General features: G+C 46.8%; 1 protein-coding gene across 1 annotated transcript in view; it reads right to left on the bottom strand.

The window, feature by feature from the left end:
- The window catches only part of CEP192 (centrosomal protein 192), a 203,445-nt gene that overhangs the window by 99,591 nt on the left and 81,096 nt on the right, over nt 1-22,758 (bottom strand). Inside the window, exons 27-30 of the mRNA XM_054017577.1 lie at nt 15,706-15,836; nt 7,977-9,066; nt 7,752-7,878; nt 6,093-6,267 (exon numbers count right to left, since the gene is read on the bottom strand). Of these exons, the coding sequence (XP_053873552.1) occupies nt 6,093-6,267; nt 7,752-7,878; nt 7,977-9,066; nt 15,706-15,836 (1,523 nt within the window). The remainder of the gene's footprint in view (nt 1-6,092; nt 6,268-7,751; nt 7,879-7,976; nt 9,067-15,705; nt 15,837-22,758) is intronic.

The raw sequence follows: 22,758 nt of genomic DNA, 5'->3' as shown, positions 1-22,758 counted from the left end.
AGTCCGTCTTGTCTGAGAACAATCCATGTCCCTCAAAGGGCAGATCCTGTAGGGTTTGCTGCAGCTCCGGAGGCAAACCCGAAACCTGAAGCCAGGAGATCCTGCGCATAGCGATACCCGAAGCCAGGGTCCTCGCAGCTGAGTCTGCTATGTCCAAGGAGGCCTGCAAGGAGGTCCGAGCCACCTTCTTGCCCTCCTCTACCATGGCTCCAAACTCTTCCCTGGACTCCTGGGGAATCAACTCCTTAAACTTCCCCATAGAGTTCCAGGAGTTAAAATTGTAGCGGCTCAGTAGCGCCTGTTGGTTCGCCGCTCTAAGTTGCAGCCCTCCGGCTGAGTAAACCTTACGGCCAAACAAATCGAGCCGCTTAGCCTCTTTTGATTTAGGCGCTGCAGCCTGCTGGCCGTGGCGCTCTCGTGCGTTCACTGATTCCACCACCAGTGAACACGGTTGGGGGTGGGTATACAAGTACCCGTAGTCCTTAGACGGGACAAAGTATTTCCTTTCCACCCCTCTCGCTGTGGGTGGGATAGAGGCAGGAGTTTGCCATATCGTATCCGCATTCGTTTGAATCGTGCGGATCAGGGGTAACGCCACCCTCGATGGGGCATCCGCTCCAAGGATATTCACGATCGGGTCGTGCACCTCCACTATCTCCTCCGCCTGCAGGTCCATGTTACGGGCCATCCTGCGCAGAAAATCCTGGTGAGCCCGAAGATCTATTGGAGGTGGGCCTGTGCACGATGTGCCCGCCACTGCCTCATCCGGAGAAGAAGAGGAAGATGCCTCCGGTGGAACAGGATCCAAGGGCTGGTCCTGGTCTCCCTGTTCCTGGGCTGGAGCATCACCTGTGCCTGGGTCCAGGGCGTCAGGTGGTCCGGACCCAGAAGCCTCCATGCCCCCTGGCGGAGGCCGAGAAATGGTGGACTCCGGGGCCCCTCTGATGGAGTGACCGGAGCGAGAGGTCGAAGCAATTGGAGCCCCTTGCGCCTGATGGTACGCCCACGGGGTCCAAAACGACCAGTGAGATGGGCCATGAGAATGGTCCTCTGCCATCTCCTGCCAATGGCCCAAGTCCTGTTCCTCGGCTTGCCCCTGAGGGGGGGTATGCCGATCTCGAGAGGTCCTCCGAGGAGTGGGACACCGATCTCGATGGCCACGGCGGTGCCGAGAGCGTCGAGACGATTCCCATTGGCTGCGGTGCCGCACGGTGCCGGTCCGGAGATGATCTATCTCTACGCGGTGCCGGCGATCGGTGCCGGGACCGCGACCGGTGCCGATGACCTCGTTGGTGCCGGGAGTCGGATCTGGACCTCGACGAGGACCTGGAGTATGCCCGGTGCCGGGAACGGCCTCTCGACGTCGAGCGTCGACCGTAGCGGTGCCGAGAACTACGTCTCGACGTTGATCGGTGCCGACGATCATAGCGGTGCCGAGACGTAGAGCGGTGCCGCGAAGAAGATCTTGGCCGCGAGTACGACCGGTGCCGAGGCGATATTCGGTGCCGGGACTGCGAGCGGCGTGGGGACCTGCTTCGGGACCTGGATCGGTGCCGAGGTTCCAGCCCTTGCGATGGAGGGCGCATCAAGGCAGGTTTCCCCCTCGACTGGACCGGGCGAGTCAACGGTGCAGTCGGTGCCGGTGGTTGAGGCGGTGCCGGCTCCGTGAGAGCTATTAAGTCTCTCGCCGCCGCGAAGGTCTCTGGAGTCGACGGGAGGCACTGTATCACCGCCGGTCTCGGTGGAGACGCTATCTGCACCGGACTCAACGGCCTCGGCGCCGGAGTCGACGGTGCTGGAGGCACCTGTTTCCGGTGCTCCACCGGCGGACGCGGCTCTACCCCCGGCACTGGGGGAGCCGGCGTCTTCGGCACGGATGTCCCCGTCTTATGGGCTTTTTTATGCCCCGGGGATAATGACCGGCGCCGAGGCACTGCTTGCGGTGCCGACGAGGTCCGGTGCCGGGGAGGCTTGTCTGACGCCACTCGTGTGGTCGTCATAGCCGGTGCCGCCGGGGCACTGCGCACCGAGGTGCTAGGTGCCGGGGCCTGACTTGTAGATGGAGCGTCCGGACTAAGTGCCGCCTCCATCAGGAGTTGCCGGAGCCGAAAGTCCCGCTCCTTCTTGGTCCTTGGTCTGAAGGCCTTACAGATCTTGCACTTGTCTGTTTGATGGGACTCTCCCAGGCACTTCAGACAGGAGTCGTGCGGGTCGCTCGTGGGCATAGGCTTAGCGCAGGAGGCGCACTGCTTGAAGCCGGGAGCGTTGGGCATGAGCCCGGCCCCGCGGCCGGGGGAGAAAGGGGGAGACGACCCCCTTAATCCCCTGAACTACTTAGAACAATTAGAACAACTTTTAAACTATTTAACTATTTAACTATAAACACTATAACTATAACTATAACTGTGATACAACAAACTAAGCTAGGGAGAGTGGAGAACAGCTAAGCAGCGCTCCACAGTTCCAACGACCGTCAGGGGCGGTAAGAAGGAACTGAGGGGGCGCCGGGTCGGCTGGGGTATATATTCAGCGCCATGAAGGCGCCACTCTAGGGGGCTCCACAGCCGACCCGCCGGTGTTGCTAGGGTAGAAAATCTTCCGACGATCGTGCACGCGGCGCGCACACACCTAATGGAATGGATATGAGCAAGCACTCGAAGAAGAACTTGAACTTTACCATGTACTGGTTCAGACCTCGCAGGTCCAGGATGGGCCTGATCCCCCTTTGGCCTTCGGGATAAGGAAATAGCAGAAATAGTACCCCTTGTGTTTAAACTCCGCTGGCACCACTTCCACCGCTCCTCAGCCAAGGAGCTGCTCCACCTCCTGCTCAAGCAGGGCCTTGTGAGAGGGTGGTTGGGCGGGGTAGAGGTAAACTGGAGAGTGTAACCCCAGGAGATGGTGTTGAGGACCCATCGCGACCACTCCAGGAGAAAAGCACACAACCGGTTGGAGAAGGGAAGCTTTATTGTGGGTGGATCCCTGATGTGAACTGGTAAGTCACCCCCGGGCGTCCCGTCAAAACCGTCGCTTCCCCACCTGTTTGCCATTGGTGGGCAGACTGTGACTGCTTTTGCGGGCGTTTCTTATAATCCCGTGACTTTTTTACAAGGGGGTTCATATTTAGAGTGGGTGGCCTGAGTGGGAGTCTGCTGCGGCTTAAACTTAGGTCTAGCCGGAGCGGGAACATGGAGGCCAAGCGTCTTAAGCATAGTGCAGGAATTTTTCAGGCCGGGCAGCTTTATGTCTATTTGTTCCGCAAACTGAGCCTTGCCATCAAACGGCAGGTCCTGCAAGGAGTTCTGCACCTCACTGGACAGTCTAGACAGCAGGAGCCACTACATCCTCCTCATGGACACCACAGAGCCATGGACCATGCAGCCATATCTGCCACATCTGATGCTGCCTGCAGGCTTGCCCTGGCAGCTGCTGTACCCTCCTCCACCAGAGCTTTGAACTCCTTCTTGTCACGGTCCTGGAGGGAGTTCTTGAATTTGGGAAGAGAGCCCCATAAATTGAACTTATACTGACCCAGGAGAGCCTGATGCTTCACCATCCTTAACTGGAAACTCGAGGATGAATAAACCTCTCCCCCAAATTAGTGCAGCCTCCTTGAGTCTTTATTTTTCGGAGTAGGGGCTGGTTGGCCCTACCGTTCCCTGTGATTGACCAACTCTACTACCAGGGAGTTGGGGGCAGGGTAGGTGTACAAGTATTCATGTCCTTTGGCAGGCACAAAGTACTTCCGTTCAGCCCTCTTAGAGATGGGGGGCAAGGAAGCTGGGGTTTGCCATAAAGCATTTGAAATTTTTGCCACCCCTTCTTGGAGTGGAAGAGCCACCCTGCCCGGCACCGAGGCGGATAGGATGTTGAAGAGGGATTCCGAGGGCTCCTCCACCTCCTCAGCCTGAAGGCTGAGGCTTGATGCCAACCTTTCCAATAGTTCCTGGTGGGCTTTAGGAGGAGGGACCGTAATCGCCTCATCAGGGGAGGGTGATGAGGCAGGCGCGGTACTTTGCGTGTCTACAGATACCAGAGGACTCACCACTTGGTCGCCCTTCAGGCACGGCATTGAAGATGCACGTTCCACCGACTCCATTCTCGGAGGCTGGGACAGGGAGGCCAACGGCGAGCCCCCACCAGGGGCTGAGTTGGGGGCCACGGGGCACATTGGTACCACTGTGCCGGCCACAGAGCCCAGTGCCATTGCACCTGCTGTGGCACCGGGGGAGCAGGCTGTTCAGCCTGACTGGCCTGTCCCATCAATCGATGACTATGAAGGGAGGCCGGGCTGGTGTACGACCTGCCACTGTCCCTGGACCGGGAGGAGCGGCGGTGTCGGGAACGGTACCAACCACGAGACCATGAACCAGACGTGGAGGAACGGTACTGCCGGTAGCAGCTGCTCCGTGATCGGCTCCAGCGGGCAGATCCGCAACTGCGAGGCACCGGCAATCGACACCCAGAACTGAACCAGCGGTGCCATGGCGGGATCCAGGAGCGAGGCGACCAACGGGAATGGCGTTGACGTTCGTGTTGCGACAGCTACGGTAGCCCCTCGGAGACAAAGCCCTTCAGTGTCATCTGTCTCAACAGTGCCCGCTCCTCGAGTCGGAGCAGTGCCTGGAGCCCGTCAGTCGGAACCCAACCAGACACCTGGTGAGGGTCGACAATGACCGGCATGGACTAAGCATGGGAGGGTCGATGAGCAGCAAACGGCATCAGGAAGATTCCCTCAACCACGAATGGTACCAAGCTGGGGCAACTGCGGAGATCCCAGCAGTGGCTTGCCTCTGAACTCTGGAACCAGTGTTAGCGGTGCCCCTGGTACCAGCATGGACATAACATCCCGGGCCGCTTGCTGGGCCTCCAGTGTGGAGGACATCCAGGGAAGCCTGCTCCGAATGGGCCAGGCTACTCCGCTCAACCTGAGTCGGAGGACTGGAGGCTGATGGGGACTGAGGACTGCCCAACTTGGATCTAGTCTCTCCCCCGATCTTGCTCCGGCAGCAAAGGCCTCTTCTTAGCCTTTTTGGAGTGCCCCGCGGACGGGGAGCGGTGCCAACTGGTAGACAGCACCAAGGGATCACCGCGCACTGACACCGCGGTACCCAGTACTGACTCAGAGCGGCGCACCAGAGTCAGGGTCAACACCGACTCCATCAGGATAGCCCAGAGATGAATATCTCTCTCTCTTGGTCTGAGTCTTGAAAGACCTGCAAATCTTCCAGCGATCGCTGAGATAGGTTTCGCCCAGACGGCGTAAACAGTCGTGTGTGGATCACTCACTGGCATCGGTCGCCTACAAGTGTCACATGACTTAAAACCCAGGGCATGGGGCATGCCCGGCCTAGGCGCACTAAACTAAACTAAGTTACACCAACTACTTCAACTACTGGTGGTACTACACTGAATGAACAAGTGTTGTGAAGGAAAGCTGCAGACAAGCTGGAGCAAAGCAGTTCCGAAGCACAAGCGGCAAGAAGGAACTGAGGGTGGGGGGAGCGCACAGCACCCCTTATACTGCACCATGGAGGCACCACTCCAGGGGTCGCTAGGGACGCTCTCCTATGGGTACTGCTAGGGGAAAAAAACTTCCGGCACCGGTGCATGTGGCGAACACGCACACCTATTATGGAATACACGAGCAATCACTCAAAGAACAATTTCAGAGAATAACTAAAATACCTTCCGCATTTATCTGCTCAGGTTTTAGTCTTTTGTGCTCTTATCTCATGTTTTCCACTCTCAGAAGGGCACCCAACAGATAAGTCAAGCCCTGATATTTCCCCAGTGTAAAAAAAACAAACTGGAAAAGCCTCATACTTCCTTTAATGAATGTAGAGGCAAAAAAGGGCAACTCTCTTTCAACAAGTCAATTTTAAAGACAAATTGATTCAGTAAAAGGTGACAACTATTCACTTAAATAAAGATTGCCACAAACTTTTTATTCAAGTTATATTTTAAAGCCCCCTGTCAAAAGTTAAACTGTAGGTAATTCATAAAAATGTTTAGTATTTCAAAGAGAATTTAATGAATTAAAAAAAATACTTGTTCATACATGGTTAAACTACAGATCAAGACTATCTTACCTCACGTCTCGCTGCACTAGGTATGATGGCTATATTCTTAAGAGTATTGTCAGTTGCAGAGACATATGTCAGTCGACTCATGCTAGGACTTGAACATACTGACTGAATTAAGGTGCTGTCATTGCAGGCAGAACTCTGAAAATAAGGTGCTGTGCAAGGAGAATCAGCTTCAGATCTGAGGAGGAAATGCAAAGTATATCAATATTGACTTCTACGTTCCCACCTCATCCCCCCAAAATCAAAATTTAAATGTCAGAAACCACTTTTTAGGTATTTAATTATCTGAATTAGCTGCTTTGTTCAATTCAATCTGTAGACTATTTACTGTTGAAAAATAACTGGATAGGTCAACCACCAAAAGATACCCAAGTCAACACTAGGATTCTGAATAATAAAACTTCTGTTTCTTATGATTTGTGTACCAGTCACAATTCTGCCCTTGGATATGTATGCACAATTCCCCAGTTTCAATAGGATCTACATTTGGGTTGCCAAGGGCACATCTTGAGCCATAAAACTGAAGCTTGGACACACTGATACTATGGTTATGGAAATGGTTTAAGAATCTAAAACTAAAAAGTAAACTGCTATGGCACAAAGAAGCCTTCACTATAAGCAGGTCTGTATTTCTTGCATTATGTTTAACACCATATGGCATTCCTTAACATCCAGATCAACAGAAGTAGATATTTTTCCCAAAGAGCATCCAACATCTCCTTTTACTTAACATCTAAAACGTACATTTTCTGCATGGAGAACACCTTTCCAGAGTTCAAGGGAGGGGCAACTATGAAAGCTTTTATATAAAGGAGTCACCAATAATATCATCATACTATTATTTATCAAGATACCCCAAAGCTATATATTTCACATCTTGTAATACATAAGGGGCATAAAAGATTATTCATCCAAAATTGTGTATTAACTTCTGGAAAAAACTGCATGCCCCAAAATTCTGAAAATTAACAGCATGTACAATATAGCATTAACGTTTTAATTCTAAACAAAAGTTACTGTTTAACAGTAACTGAAAACATGAAAATTAGGGTAAGGTTATCATATTTGTTTTGTTGAGGGGGCCATGTTCCATTTATCATCATTAGCTATGGCTTAGTATATTAATTTAGAACTATATTGACCAGGGCCAAATTAAACATCAGTATTACAGGTCCAGGCCTACAATCCCAATTAAATTTTGCAATTTTTAGAACCTGAGCTGTGAAAGAAAGACAGACAGAAAGCTTCCAGCCCTTATGGTTGCAAATAAAACTTTAAAAGCCCACAAATTGCAACCAATCCAGTGATGTCTGCTTGAGTTACCCTGGAAAAAAATACCTGTGAGAAGTGTGAACTGCCACATTCATCTCAATGCCACAAAACAATTAAAAGTTGATATCTAAAGCGGAGATCTTCTGCTCAAACCAGCAGGGAAATACAGAAAGCCAATTATTGCTCAAGGCTCCTGTCACTTGCATATTTGAAAAAAAAAAAACTACCGATTCTTATAACTAAAGGACACTAGAGTCATGCATTACTGAAACAAGATCCTACAATAAATTGAGTTCTGGCATTACCTTTTCAGGTAGACATTTCAAAATACAGCATAAATAGGGGTATACGGAAATGTTAGTTCCTCACTCCCCCATCAAAAAAGTTTACCCTGAAAGAGTTGTTCCAGAAGCTTCGCTGGGAGAAGAATGAATTAGTGGTGAAGTTGAGGGTCTGAAGCTATATTGTTCATCCTCTAAAGACTGTAAGTCACATTCAGAAGATGTGGGTTTCTGATCTGTTAACAGAATAATCTCTTTAAGCACAATGAAAGTAACAAGACTGTTTTCAAAACAGGCCATATAGGAAATGGATCGAGACAATACATCTACTTACCAATATTTTTTGGGGAAGTCACAGAAGGCTTTTCAAAAGTCACGTGTTTTACAAAATTATTGCAAGTAGCACTAGCCTCCTTGATTCCTTTTTGCATTTTTCCATCTTGTCTCTTTTCATCTTTGCTCAATTTCTGTGTAGATTTTGCTTTGGTAGGACTTGTAGGTAACGGAATACTAGACTGCTGGACAAGTTTTAAGCTGTTGGTTGACACGGTGCTTTCTGTAGTTGCTCTCTTCACTGAGTCATTACTTGATCTAGGAACAATTTTGTTCATCACCTGATGAGTTGTTTCTTTATTTTCATTGGAATCGTTAATATGCGAGTTTGTGAGGCTATTTGTTTGGCTAGCAAATTGCTTTAATGAAGCACACTTGCCTATACACACCATCTCCTTTTTTGTTGCAGGCACACTCAAAAATCCTTGTCTCTCATTTTCACTGGATGTCTTTTCTGTATCTAGTACATTTAAAGTGAGGCTAGTTCTCTTTGGCTGTGGTTGTTTACCAGTTATCAAATCAGATGATTTTTCTGAATGGTTAGCCCTGTTTACAGTTTTCTTTCTATTCTCAGGAAAGTTAGATGCACAAGAGGAATCCTGGGTGCCATTTTCTTCATAAAAGCTTTCCGTATAGTCCAGAAGCCATTTCTCTCCTCCTTGCTTCATAAGAAGATTACTATTTAGCAAGTCTGCTGCCTGAGTATCTTGACTTTTATGTTTATATGGTAAAGAACTATCCCAAATAAGGTCATGGACAGATACATCAGATCTTGTAAAGTTTTCAGGCTCACTTTCATGCCCAGCCTCTTCAGTCTTTTTAAGATATTTCTCCATATTGAAAGCATTATGCTTTTCTTTTTTGCTGGATAAAAGCTGATTGATGAAGGAGAGGTCTGTATATTTATCAGCTTCAGGAAGAAAGGGTTTCTCTCTACTTTTATTTGAAAGAGCCATTATCATAGCAGCTAATTGAGAAGGATCAGCACTAGCAGATGCATTAGCAATAGCTGAAGCAATTGTGCTTATGCTCAGGATAGGGTCTGTGAAATCAGGCAGCTTGTCTTCAGATTTGTTTTTATCAAGTCTTTCCTAAAATGAAATAAAGTTAAATACAAGCTTAACCCAAATTTTACTTAAAAATAACTTTGTAATTCAGCCTTAGCCTCCTACAGGCACAGTCACCAACTTTCACACGGTAAATAAGCACCATGACTTTCACAATAAGCCAAAAATCAAGTTAATTCCATTTCAAAATAAGGCCAAAACAAGCCAATCCCTAAAAAGCCCAACACTGACTAGATCCCCCTGGTGTGCAGTCTGGGACTGTGGTGGGCCCAATTCTCTTCCCCCCCCCACCCTTGTCCCTGCTTGTGCCCCCTCCCCACTCACCTTGCTGGGAGTTGATAAAAAAAGCAGCAACAATCTGCAAGCCAAACAAGCTACAAACCAAAAACTAGCCAACAAGCCAATTAAACCAAAAACAAGCCCAATTTCTGCGTTTTTTCTGTGGGTTTGACATGTCTGCCTACAGGAGTGTTATAAATTTTGTGAGTGACTTGTAAATGCCTTGGAATATCTTATAAGGAACAAACATTATTTAGTTTGCTTATAAAAAGAGTACCATAAGAAGTTAGATCCATACTTCACAAGAGTTTCAGAAAATGTCTAGAAAAGATCTAATGAAAGCAACAAGCTGGCAAGTTTCATAAGAATTAGTACAGAAGGCATCCTGGGAGCCTATCACAGTTAAAAAAAAGTCCTCTCCATGCCTCCTATCAATTCAACTTAAGAAACCAGGACTAAGATAATGGAGACTGGGACAGAAACATGCCAGTTTACAAGAAAGAGGGGAGAGGCTTCAGACATGATAAAGAGAGAGAATCTCTGGATAAAGAGCCCTAACTGAAGCCAATTTCTGAAAACATACTACTCACCAGCAGGCTTCTTTATACTTCTTTTCCTGCCTGAGGAAAAGTTACTTATAGTAACTGGAGGTTCTTGGGAAATGGGTGGTCACTGTCTGTTTTCCACTGCACGTACATATTCACTTCATGTCCATGGAATTGGAGAATTCTTACAAGCAGTGTCCATTGGCCCACAGGTGCACCCTTGCTCTCCTCATGCCTCAAACAGAAAGTATAAAGGGCAGAGTAGATCAACTGCCTCTCCAGTCCCTTTTCTACAGCGAATTCAGGAATGACTGGAGGCAGAGGGGAAGGAGAGTGGGTAGTGGAATACAGACTAGGACCACACATCTCAAAGAATCTCCAGTTACTATAAGGTAAGTAACTTCCTCTTCTTTGAGTGTTGTTTCCTATGTATAGTTACACTGTGGGTGGCTGAAGCAGTACTAAAGTAGGAGAGGGTGGCAGGATGCAGACAGCAAAACTTTTTGACAGACCGCTGTCCCAAAAGATGAGTCAGTAGAGAAGTCCTGTACTAGAGCATAATGTCTTGTGAAAGTGTGAATGAAACTCCAAGTAGCTGCCTTGAAAACATCAAGTAAAGCTACAGCCTGAAGCAATACCCGTGATGTTGCTTCTGCATTTGCAGAATGAGCCCTTACTGGATAAGGGGAAGAAAGTTGTTATAGCTAGTAGCAAAGTAGGAAATTGCCAGAGATCCATTTAAAGAGCCTCTGGAAAGATACAGCTTGACCTCAGAGTCATTCTGCTATGGCACAAAACAGTCTAGGTCGGGATGGGCCCAAGGGCCACATCAGGGTGTGAAACTGTATGGAGGGCCGAGTAAGGAAGGCTGTGCTCCCCCAACAGCCTGGCCCCTGCCCCCTATCCGCCCCCTCCCATTTCCCGCCCCCTGACTGCCCCCCTCAGAACCCCTGACCCATCCAACCCGCCCGGTTCCTTGTCCCCTGACCGCCCCTTCCTGGGACCCCCACCCTTAACTGCCCCCCCCATCAAGCCCCACCCCCCCATCCCCTGCCCCCCCCGACCCCTAGCCACACACCCATCCCCTAACAGGCCTCCCGGGACCCCGTCCCCCCCCAATCCCCCGTTCCTTATCCCCTGCCCCCCCCAAACCTCTGCCTCATCCAACCGCCCCCTGCTCCCTGTCCCTTGATTGCCCCCCAGAATCCCCTGCCCCATAGCTAACCCCCGGCCCCAGCCCCCTTACCATGCGGCTCAGAGCAGCATGTCTGAAGCCGTGCCTCCTGGCCAGAGCCAAACACACTGCCACACTGCCCTGCATGAGCGTGGCTGCGGGTGAGAGGGAGCGACAGTAGGGGAGGGGCCGGGGGCTAGCTGATCAGCCAGGAGCTCAGGGGCCAGGCAGGACGATCCCGCGGGCCGGATGTGGCCCGCGGGCCGTAGTTTGCCCACCTCTGGTCTAGGTGATTTTCTGATTGGTTCCTACCTTTGTAGATAAAAAGCCAATGCTCATTACATATTGGAGGAGGAAATGAAAGTCTCTTCTCCTCTTCAGATGAATGTGGTTTTAGAAAAGACACAGGTAAGTGGACTGACTGGTTTAAACGGAACTCCGAAAGTACCTTGGGGGTTAAATTCAGATTTAGCCTTAATGAGACTTTGTCCTAATGGAATGGAATGTATGGTGAATCCATCATTAGGGTTCCAAGCTCATCTACACTTCAGGCTGAGGTGATGGCCACAAGGACTGCAACTTTCATTGATAAGTATGTGACCCGGGGAGCCCCTTTGCCAACTAGCAAAGGGCACACCACACCATAACTTGCAGCAGGCCTGATGCACTCATTGCCCCAACTCACTGCTGTCATAATCTGTATCTAAAAAGATGTCATGTAATGTTTCATATGCAAACTGGTAATATGCTGGTCATTATTAATATTGTGTTATGTATATATGGGTGGTGTATAAAGAATTATAGCTGTCTGCTGGAAATATGTTCCTAAAATGTGTTTGATAGACAATGCCTAAGCCTAGCCTATCCTAGACAAAAGACTGTTTTGCAGGTTTGACCGTCTCCAATATAAATTAAGCGAAGTGTGACCAGAGACTATGAAAAGCACATTTACATGCAAGGTCAACAAAGCCATCAGGTAAGCAAGTGGGGGAAGATGACCACTTAATATCAATGGGGGATGGAGACTGCACCCCCAGGAAGCAGCCTTATCTCTTGAAACAGGGTCAATGAACTGGGAAGATACCAGCAGAGGCAAAAAGCCATTTTGTTATCCATCACTGAGGGGATACAGGGTGCAGCATCCTTCAAATCAATGAAAATTGGGTCCCCTGGTCTAGAGCAGGAAGGATGCTGATAATGTAAGTAAGGAAACTGCTTAGGCAAGTATTGGAAATTGTTAGAATTAAGATTTAGTCACTAGAAAGCATGTTTGATTTACTTGTAACCTTTCCTCCCTCTTTCACTCTTCCTTGTAATCACTTAAACCTATGTTCTTTGTTAATAAACTTATTTTTCTTTTACTACAAAGCCATCTCAGTGCTGTGTATTAAACCAAATTGTGGGTCTTCACCCAAATTAACAGGAATGGATGCATAATGAATTGTCTCTCTTTGGAAGCAGCAAACTGGATAACTTCTGTGAGGGTCCAGTGAAGGACTGGACACTGACGGGGAGATAATTTTGGGGAGACTCGGGACTGGAAGGACTAGTGGTGTCACTCTGCAAGGAACAAAAAGCCTGATGGAAGCCAAAGCGAGGTCACCTATGGTTAGCAGGCTGCTGGTGTCAGGGCTTGGAGCCAAATCTGCATAGCACAGAAACACCAATCGTTACAGGGCAGTCGGTGACAACCCCTTACTTGACTAGGTGAAATTCCATAGCACCATATGGTGGGTGGCACACACTGATTGTTGCCAGGTGGACTTGTACAGAACTGAAGGACAGCCCAGTCATCTTGAGAGAAAGAAGATAGCACAAAGTGAGGTTAATATCTGCTGACTCAGGAGATACATGTTTCAGCTGTGCCCACTTCCACTCGGCTGAATAGCATTTCCCATTAGAATCTTTTTACCTTAATACAGCTTCAGAGTAGGAATATTCTAGGGTTGATACCCATTCAAAAACCAAGCCATAAGATTAAGTGTTTTAGGGTCAGGATGCTTGATCCTGCCTTCCCCCTCCATCAAGAGATTGCAAAAGGACTAGATGCTGATTGAAAGATGAAATAATATTAAAAGGAGATTTGGAAACCAAAATTGTCAGGGACAATTGGGGACGATGAGGATGACTTGTCCCTGTTCTGTCAAATTTCTATAGGACTCACAGTAGAAGCAATAAGGGAAGAGAGGCCTATTTCAGCTGTCCTGACCAGGGAAGGAGAGCATTGCCTTGAGAGTATAGACCTAGACCTACAGCTCCCCTGAAACAGTAGATGTTGTTCATTTGGGAGACTACTAGAACCCAGAAGGGAGGTCCCTACTGAGCAAAGACACTACTCACTACCAAATCATGCAGCTTCCACTCATAATCAATAGTGAAATGCCTACTGAAAGTGTCCACCAACACATTCTGAACTCTCGGAAGGTAAACTGCCAACAGGGTGATTCAATTCCTTATACATTAATTCCACCAGGTGACCGTTTCTACGTACGGGGGGATAGATCTTGCCTCACCAGATTAAAAGGTAAGAGCCCTGAGATTAACAAATTCAAAATTAGCTATTTTCAAGATCAAACTTATTTTGGTTTTGCACTGCTAAATGCCAAAACAGCTTTGCTGAGCTGTTAATGATCAAAGTTCTTTAGAAAATGTGTTTGAGGCAAGACATGCCTTTTAATTTTAAAACTCAAGCTCTAGATAGCGGAGACTAAAGACCGTTTCCCCATCCACCACAGGTAGACAGCAGTGAGTCAACATACTAAGAAGCCTCACAGACAGTTGGGGAGTGGGAGAGGGGAGAAAAATAAGATGGTGATCAAGAGGCAGCTTCTTGTGTGAAAGGATCCTGAACAGAGCTAGAGATTGTTACTGCTCTAGAACAGATAAGCATAGAATCATAGAATATCAGAGTTGGAAGGGACCTCAAGAGGTCATCTAGTCCAACCCCCTGCTCAAAGCAGGACCAATTCCCAGCTAAATCATCCCAGCCAGGGCTTTGTCAAGCCGGGCCTTAAAAACCTCCAAGGAAGGAGACTCCACCACCTCCCTAGGTAACGCATTCCAGTGTTTCACCACCCTCCTAGTGAAATAGTTTTTCCTGATATCCAACCTGGACCTCCCCCACTGCAACTTGAGACCATTGCTCCTTGTTCTGTCATCTGCCACCACTGAGAACAGCCGAGCTCCATCCTCTTTGGAACCCCCCTTCAGGTAGTTGAAGGCTGCTATCAAATCCCCCCTCATTCTTCTCTTCTGGAGACTAAACAATCCCAGTTCTCTCAGCCTCTCCTCATAAGTCATGTGCTCCAGACCCCTAATCATTTTTGTTGCCCTCCGCTGGACTCTTTCCAATTTTTCCACATCCTTCTTGTAGTGTGGGGACCAAAACTGGACACAGTATTCCAGATGAGGCCTCACCAATGTCGAATAAAGGGGAACGATCACGTTCCTCGATCTGCTGGCAATGCCCCTACTTATACAGCCCAAAATGCCGTTAGCCTTCTTGGCAACAAGAGCACACTGTTGACTCATATCCAGCTTCTCGTCCACTGTGACCCCTAGGTCCTTTTCAGCAGAACTGCTACCTAGCCATTCGGTCCCTAGTCTGTAGCAGTGCATGGGATTCTTCCGTCCTAAGTGCAGGACTCTGCACTTGTCCTTGTTGAACCTCATCAGGTTTTTTTCTGCCCAATCCTCTAATTTGTCTAGGTCCCTCTGTATCCGATCCCTACCCTCTAGTGTATCTACCACGCCTCCTAGTTTAGTGTCATCTGCAAACTTGCTGAGAGTGCAGTCCACACCATCCTCCAGATCATTAATAAAGATATTAAACAAAACCGGCCCCAGGACCGACCCTTGGGGCACTCCACTTGAAACCGGCTGCCAACTAGACATGGAGCCATTGATCACTACCCGTTGAGCCCGACGATCTAGCCAGCTTTCTATCCACCTTACAGTCCATTCATCCAGCCCATACTTCTTTAACTTGGTGGCAAGAATACTGTGGGAGACAGTATCAAAAGCTTTGCTAAAGTCAAGAAATAACACATCCACTGCTTTCCCCTCAACCACAGAGCCATCTATCTCATCATAGAAGGCAATTAGGTTAGTCAGGCACGACTTCCCCTTCGTGAATCCATGCTGACTGTTCCTGATCACTTTCCTCTCCTCTAAATGTTTCATAATTGATTCCTTGAGGACCTGCTCCATGATTTTTCCAGGGACTGAGGTGAGGCTGACTGGCCTGTAGTTCCCCAGATCCTCCTTCTTCCCTTTTTTAAAGATGGGCACTACATTAGCCTTTTTCCAGTCATCTGGGACCTCCCCCGATCGCCATGAGTTTTCAAAAATAATGGCTAATGGCTCTGCAATCTCACCCGCCAACTCCTTTAGCACCCTCGGATGCAGCGCATCCGGCCCCATGGACTTGTGCACGTCCAGTTTTTCTAAATAGTCCCGCACCACTTCTTTCTCCACAGAGGGTTGGCCACCTTCTCCCCATGCTGTACTGCCCATTTGACATGATCTACTTTACAAAAGGAAAAAAAAGCAATGGCTCATTGTGAAAGCTCACATTTGATATCTTATTAATTTTAATTAATAGTCACAGCTCAGATGAATTATGAGTTTTCCCTATACTTTTATATTATAAATACATGGAGATACCTCTATTTTATTTTCAGTAGCAGTTTGCGTATTTATGCTTTTATTTATTCCTGCTGTAGTCTCCATTTCATCAACAGTGAACGTGGCTGACACAGAGTCTGGATATTCCCTTGTGTGCACTTTTATGACTTCTATAAAAACAGAGAAAAAAAAAGGATAAGAAGTAGTTACTGATAAACAGATTGTTTAAATACCCATTTTCTTGGGATGTACCCACCCCACCCCTCAAGTTCTGCTGAAAGCAGTGATCATCAGGACCTTATGTCTTCCTTTGCAAATCCAAACAGTGAGGCCTGTTGGGGCAACAGCCCTTTTTACGAACTCCAGCTTCATGGGGGGGTGGGGGAGGGAGGGCTGCAAAAGCACCTGATGAGATGATCAGCTCCTGGGTCCCCCCTGCTACAATGTACCAGGGCAGAACTCTGCTGCTCACTTTTCCTCCTCCTCAGAAGGGAAAGGCAACTAACACCAGCTTCCTGAGGGGGGCTACAAAAGCATTACTTCCACAGCATTTATCAAATTTATTTTTTCCTCTCACCCATCTGCCACTCCCCCACATAGCATCAACCCTTTGTCCCACCAGCATTAATCCAGAGCCTACATCCACCCTCCTCTTCTGCCTTCTCCTCACCTTTGGAGCCATTTGTCCCAACCAAGGCCTTCTCTCCATCCCCATCCTCTCCCCCTGCCACACCCATTTCCACTACAACTTCTACCCCTCCGGTGCCACCATTCCTAGCTTCACACCCATCCCTCTACACTTCTCTTGCAGTTATCTCTCTGGTCACGTGTGTATTGTATGACATAAAATAGACGCCTATTTGCATACCAAGCCAGATACCAGGCATAAGATTGCAAAATCTACAAGGAAACCTATAGGAAAATAATCAGCACACGGGTATCCCCTTTATGGCTAAGATCAAAAGGATTGGTCTGCTCTATCAGGGAATACAAGGAAACACAGCTTCCTTCACCTAGGAAACAAGCTGACAGCAGGACACAGATGATCCAACAAGTTCTTGGAATGCACTGGAAATAATTTTTTTTATTTCAGAAGATGTAGAAAGCAATTAGGTGAGGAGGCTGTTTTAGATTTGATTTTGACAAATAGGAGGAACTGGTTGAGAATTTGAAAGTGGAAGGCAGCTTGGGTCAAAGTGATCATGAAATGAGAGAGTTCATGATTCTAAGGAACGGTAGGAAGGAAAACAGAACAATACAGATAATGGATTTCAAGAAGGCAGACTTCAGCAAACTCGGGGAGCTGGTAAGATCCCATGAGAAGCAAGTCTAAGGAGAAAAACAGCTCGAGAGATCTGGCAGTTTTTTAAAGAGACATTATTAACAGCACAAAAGCAAACTATCCCACTGTGTACGAAAGATAGGAAGTATGGCAAGAGACCACCCTGGCTTAACCAGGAGATCTTCAATCTGAAACTCAAAAGAAAGTCAAACAGAAAGTGGAAACTAGATCGAATTACGAACGATGAATATAAACAAACACCACAAGCATGTAGGGACAAAATTAGAAAGGCCAAGGCAAAAAATGAGATTAAACTTGCTAAAGACAAAGGGTAACAAGAAAACATTCTGGAAACAGCAAGAAGAAAACCAAGGACAGGGCAGGCCATTTACTCAATGGGAAGGGGAAACAATAACAGAAAATGTGGAAATGGCAGAAATGCTAAATGACTTTTGTTTCAGTTTTCACCAAAAGGTTAGTAATGACTGGACATCTAACCTACTGAATGCAAGTGAAAATGAGGTAGGATCTGAGGCTAAAATAAGGAAAACAAGTTAAAAATGACCTAGACAAGTTAGATGTCTTCAAGTCAGCAAGGCTTGATGAAATACATCCTAGTATACTCAAGGAGCTGACTGAGGAGATATCTGAGCCATTAGCAATTATCTTCAAAAACTCATGGAATACAGAAGAGATTCCAGAAGACTGGAAGAGGGCAAATACAGTGCCCATCTATCATAAGGGGAATAAGGGCAACCCAGGGAATTACAGACCAGTCATCTTAACTTCAGTACCCAGAAAGATAATGGAGCAAATAATCAAGCAATCAGTTTGCAAACACCTAGAAACTAAGAAGATAAGTAACAGTCAACATTGATTTATCACGAAAAAAATGTCAAACCAACTCTACTAGCTTTTTTTGACAAGGTAACAAGCCTTTTGGATGGCGGGGAAGCGGTAGATGAGATAGATCTTGACTTCAGTAAGGCTTTTGATACTGCCTTGCATGACCTTCTCATAAACAAACTAGGGAAATATAGCCTAGATGGAGCTACTATAAAAGTGGGTGCATAACTGGTTGGAAAACCCTTTCCAGAGAGTAGTTATCAGTGGTTCACACTCAAGCTAGGAGGACATATCAAGTGCAGCCCCACTGGGATCAGTCCTGGTTCTGTTCAATATCTTAATGATTCAAATAATTGCATAGAGAGTACACTTATAAAGTCTGCGGACAATACCAAGCGGGGAGTGGTTTCAAGTGCTTTGGAGGATAGCATTAAAATTCAAAATAATCTGGACAAATGGAAGAAATGATCTGAAGTAAATAGGATGAAATTTACTAAGGACAAATGCAAAGTACTCCACTTAGGAAGGAACAATCCATTGCACACATACAAAATGGGAAATGACTGCCTACAAAGGAGTACTGCAGAAAGGGATCTGGGGGGTCATATTGGACCACAAGCTAAATATGAGTCAACTGTTGGAAAAAAAGCGAATATCATTCTGGGATGTATTAACAGGAGTGTTGTAAGCAAGACACAAGAAGTAATTCTTTCACTCTACTCTGTGCTGACAAAGCTTCAACTGGAGTATTGTGTCCAGCTTTGGGTGCCACAATTCAGGAAAGATGTGGAAAAATTGGACAGAGCCCAGAGGAGAGCAACAAAAATAATTAAAGGTCTAAAAAACATGACATATGAGGAAAGATTGAAAAAAATTGGATTTGTTTAGTCTGGAGAAGAGAAGACTAAGGACACGATAACAGTTTTCAAGTATATAAAAGGTTGTTACAAGGAGGAGGGTGAAAAATAGTTCTTATTAACCTCTGAAGACAGAACAAGAAGCAATGGTCTTAAATTGCAGCAGCAAGGGTTAGGTTGGACATTAGGAAAAGCTTCCTAACTGTAAGAGTAGTTAAGAAGTGGAACAAATTGCCTAGGGAGGTTGTAGAATCTCCGTCACTGGGTTTTTTTTAAGAACAGGTTAGACAAACACCTGTCAGGAATGGTCTAGTTATTATGTAGTCCTACTTTGAGTGCAGGGAGTCAGACTAGATGACCTGCTGAGGTCCCTTCCAGTCCTACACTTCTGATTCTATGCTTTGTTTCATAAAACAAGGGATATCACAGCCTGCCTGGCTAGAAAGCACTGGTGAGCAATACTTAATTAACAAGATACTCTCATGTCTAAAAGTCTAGGCACTAGAATGAGAGTGATTTCATTTTACATGTAACCATCTGTTTCCAATACTTCTACTTACCATTACCGGAATCTCTATACTTCATTAATATGCTTATTTGTTTTCACTACAAACATATCAAAGTGTTCTGTGTTTAGTGGAGCTGCAATCTGAGGTGTAACTTGTAAGCTTTTACTGCTTCTTTGGGAGCAGTGAATCGGTAAATATTGAGAGTATCCCGTGGAATAGGGGCCAGACACTCTAGGGAGACCTTGGAGAGCTTGGTGGTTGGAGTGTGCGTATCACTAACCTGAAGAGAGAGAGAGTGCGCGACCAAGCGCACAGCCTACATAGACCTAGGGGGTTGTGTTGCTTGTGGCGAGATGCCTCACAACCCTAGATACTCCCGGGAAGCATCACACATTTCCCCCCACCCTTCCCCCAGATCAGAGTGTGGTGGGCTTCTCTTCATTCCCACCACTTCCAATCCAAAACCAACACCTCCCCCCCTACTCCTTTCCCTTCTCATTCTCTCTCCTCTTTTGAAAAAGGACAACTTTTCTCTCCTCTCACACTCCATGTTGCTCTCATCTACCATCCATCCGACTTTTCCACATCATCCTTCCTCTGATTGGATAGGAAAAGAGAGCCAGGTGTCAATCTCCCACAGTAACCCTCAGGAACACCAACTTCCATTCGACCCTTTAGCTACTCACTTCCTCACCCTCAACTCTCCATTTGACCTGCACTCCTCATTCAATTCTCATACTCACTAAGAAGGCTGGTTCTTCACCAACCACTGTGCTCTCTGCTACAGAATTTACTCTGACCATCACTTGGTCTCGTTCAGCATTGCTCATCAGCCCCAACCCCTCCACACAACCTGTCACTCAGCCTTTCCATGATTTCCCATCCACCAGTATTGATTACTTCCTTGTGTCTGCTCTCAGCTCTCTCCTCCCTTAACAGGATTGTTGAGTCTCTGCATGCTTCACTCCTCCACTCTTGACTCTTGTCCCTCTCCCCCAACACAAGATGCAAACCTGCCAATCCCAGCTCACTCCCATCATCTTCCTATGATCCTGCTCTCACACTGCAGAGCATCCCAAAATTCGGCTGACTTGCACTACAAATTTGTTCTCTTTTCCCTCAGTTCTGCTATCTTCCTTGCCAAACAACTCTATTTCTCCAATTTAATTGAATCTCATCACAGAATACACCAGTCTGGCACAGAGGCCCATTGGTGCCAACTGGCAAAGTGTTCACTGTTCTTTAGAAGTAACTTCTATCTCAGACCTGCCAAACTCACTACACCCAAAAGACCATTTTCACGGTATTCATCCATAAAGGGCAACATGTGAGTTCTCTACTGAAGTCTTGTAACTTACTGATACACATCATTGTGAGATGTATATACAGGTAATATTTAAGGAATAATGTAACTATGTTGAAAGTTATGCCCTATGATCTTGGAGTGAAAGTAAGTCACCAGGGAATAAGGTGTCTTGTTGAGCGCCCATTCAGGTAGGAGGGAGTTGAGCCTCCCTGGCTAGCTGATTACGTAATGTGTTGTTCAATTGTTTACCTTTTCACCAACCCAGAAAAGTCAATGGAAGACCATCAAAGACAAACCATAAACATCAAAACCACTCGGAAGTGAAAATGACATGGAAGTGATATGACAGCAAGGGGATTGCCCTGTCTGTGAATGAAGACAGAACACTGATTCAGTATATCGTAGAGTGAAGAAAGACCCCTGGATCCACTCACTGAGAAGGTATCTTGCTAAAGCCAGGGTGCTTCATGAAAGAAGCAGCGCTCCTAGCTCCTTTGAGCTAGCAAACATTGCAAAAGGAATCTACTTTATTAGATAAGAAAGGTAACTGTTAATAAAGTATAGGCTCTAGTTTTATGATTTTGATTTGTACATAACTGTTTCACACTTGCTTCCACTTGAATCTCTATTCTCTCTCAAATAACTGTCCTTTTGTTTTACTATAATTGAACTCAAGTGGTGTTAGAGACACAGCAGCACTGGACTAAGGTAAAATTGGGATGCATGGCTCCTTTGGGAATGGAAGATCTGGGATTTCTGTGGCTATCCAGTGATTGGGGCTGAATATCACAGGGGGACACTAAAGTAGTGTTCACAAGGGTGCATCTATTGTTAATCTGCAGGGTAAAGCCAGGGCTGATATAGCCCAGAGGAGAGTGCTTGAGTGGCTGACACTCCGGTTATGTTAGGGAGGCAACACCTCACACTGTAGGCAGGTGGCAACAAAGTGAATCACTCTTGGGTACCTTGAGAAACAGCACAACCAGCCACCTTTTGACTCCCTCCTCAGATCCTCTACTCCTCCTGCTTGCACTCTCTCCTAACAGGATCTCACGCGTATCTTCCAAAAGAAAACTGACAAAACATCGCCCCTTCCCTCAGACTGCCTTCCCTTCTCCTCCTACAACTCTCTCTTCTCCCATCACGGATGCAGAAGTCAGTCTGCTCTTCTACCCTAACCCCTTCACTTGCTGCAGTGACCCCGCCTCATCTCTTGATCTCCCTTGTGCCTACTCTCATCCCCCTCTCTTATTCTTCTCCTTAAGCTCTTGTTTTCCTCTGGCTCTTTCCCCTCATAATAAAGGCATGGTCTAGTCTCTCCCATCTTAAAAACCCACCTTGAACTCCACTTGCCTCTCCAACTACTACCACATCTTCCTTTGATATCCAAGCGCATTGAACACACAGTCTACAATCACTGTCTGGAGCTGCTTGCTCTCCTTCAGTTCCATCCTAGACCTTTTCCAACCCAGCCTCCACCTCCTGCACTCCACAGAAACCACTTGCCAAAAATTACTAATGACCTCTTCCTAGCTAAAGCTCAGAACCAGTTCTTCATCCTCACTGACCTTTCAGTGGTCTTCAATACTACTGATCATACTCTTCTTGAAATCTTTGTCCTGTCCTGGTTCTCCCTCTCTTCAATAACTCCTTAGCATGTGTTTTGGATGACCCTCCTCATGCTCCAGCTTTCTGTGGAGGTTTCACAGGGCTCTGTCCTTGGTCACCTTCTCTTCTCCCTCTACACCTTACCTTTGAGTAATATTTGCAACCACAAGTTCAATTACCATTTCTGTGTGGACAATTCACTGATCTACCTCACTGCTTCAGATCTGTCGCCTTCTGCACAATATCAATTCTTGGCCTGTCTCTCAGACATCTCCTCATGGATTCCTAGCGGTCAGCTTAAGCTCAACATGAATAAAACTCAGCTCCTAATCTTGTCCCCAAAGCCCTCCCTATTACCTCCTTTTTTGATCATTGTGGACACCATCATCCTGCCTATTACTCAGACATTGCCATCTTCAACTGACTTCTCTCTAGGTCCTGTGTCCTGTCTGTATCTTGCCAATTCTGAGTAAAATCCTTTAGACATGGGCTTTCCTAGCTCCACAGCTAAAAAGCTCTAATCCAAATTCTTATCTTGCATCTTGATCACTGCAATGCCCTTCTCCATGAACATGAAAAATCTAATCTTACCCATCTCATATCCATTCAGAATGCTGCAACAAAGATCATTTTCCTAACTTAGTGCTTTCTCCCATGCTACCCCACACACTTGGGAGGCACATC

The sequence above is a fragment of the Malaclemys terrapin genome, chromosome 2 (genome assembly GCF_027887155.1).
Source record: "Malaclemys terrapin pileata isolate rMalTer1 chromosome 2, rMalTer1.hap1, whole genome shotgun sequence".
In the NCBI taxonomy this organism is placed as follows: domain Eukaryota; kingdom Metazoa; phylum Chordata; order Testudines; family Emydidae; genus Malaclemys; species Malaclemys terrapin.
The sequence above is the reverse complement of the archived record's forward strand: the minus strand, read 5'-3'. Positions and strand labels throughout refer to the sequence as shown.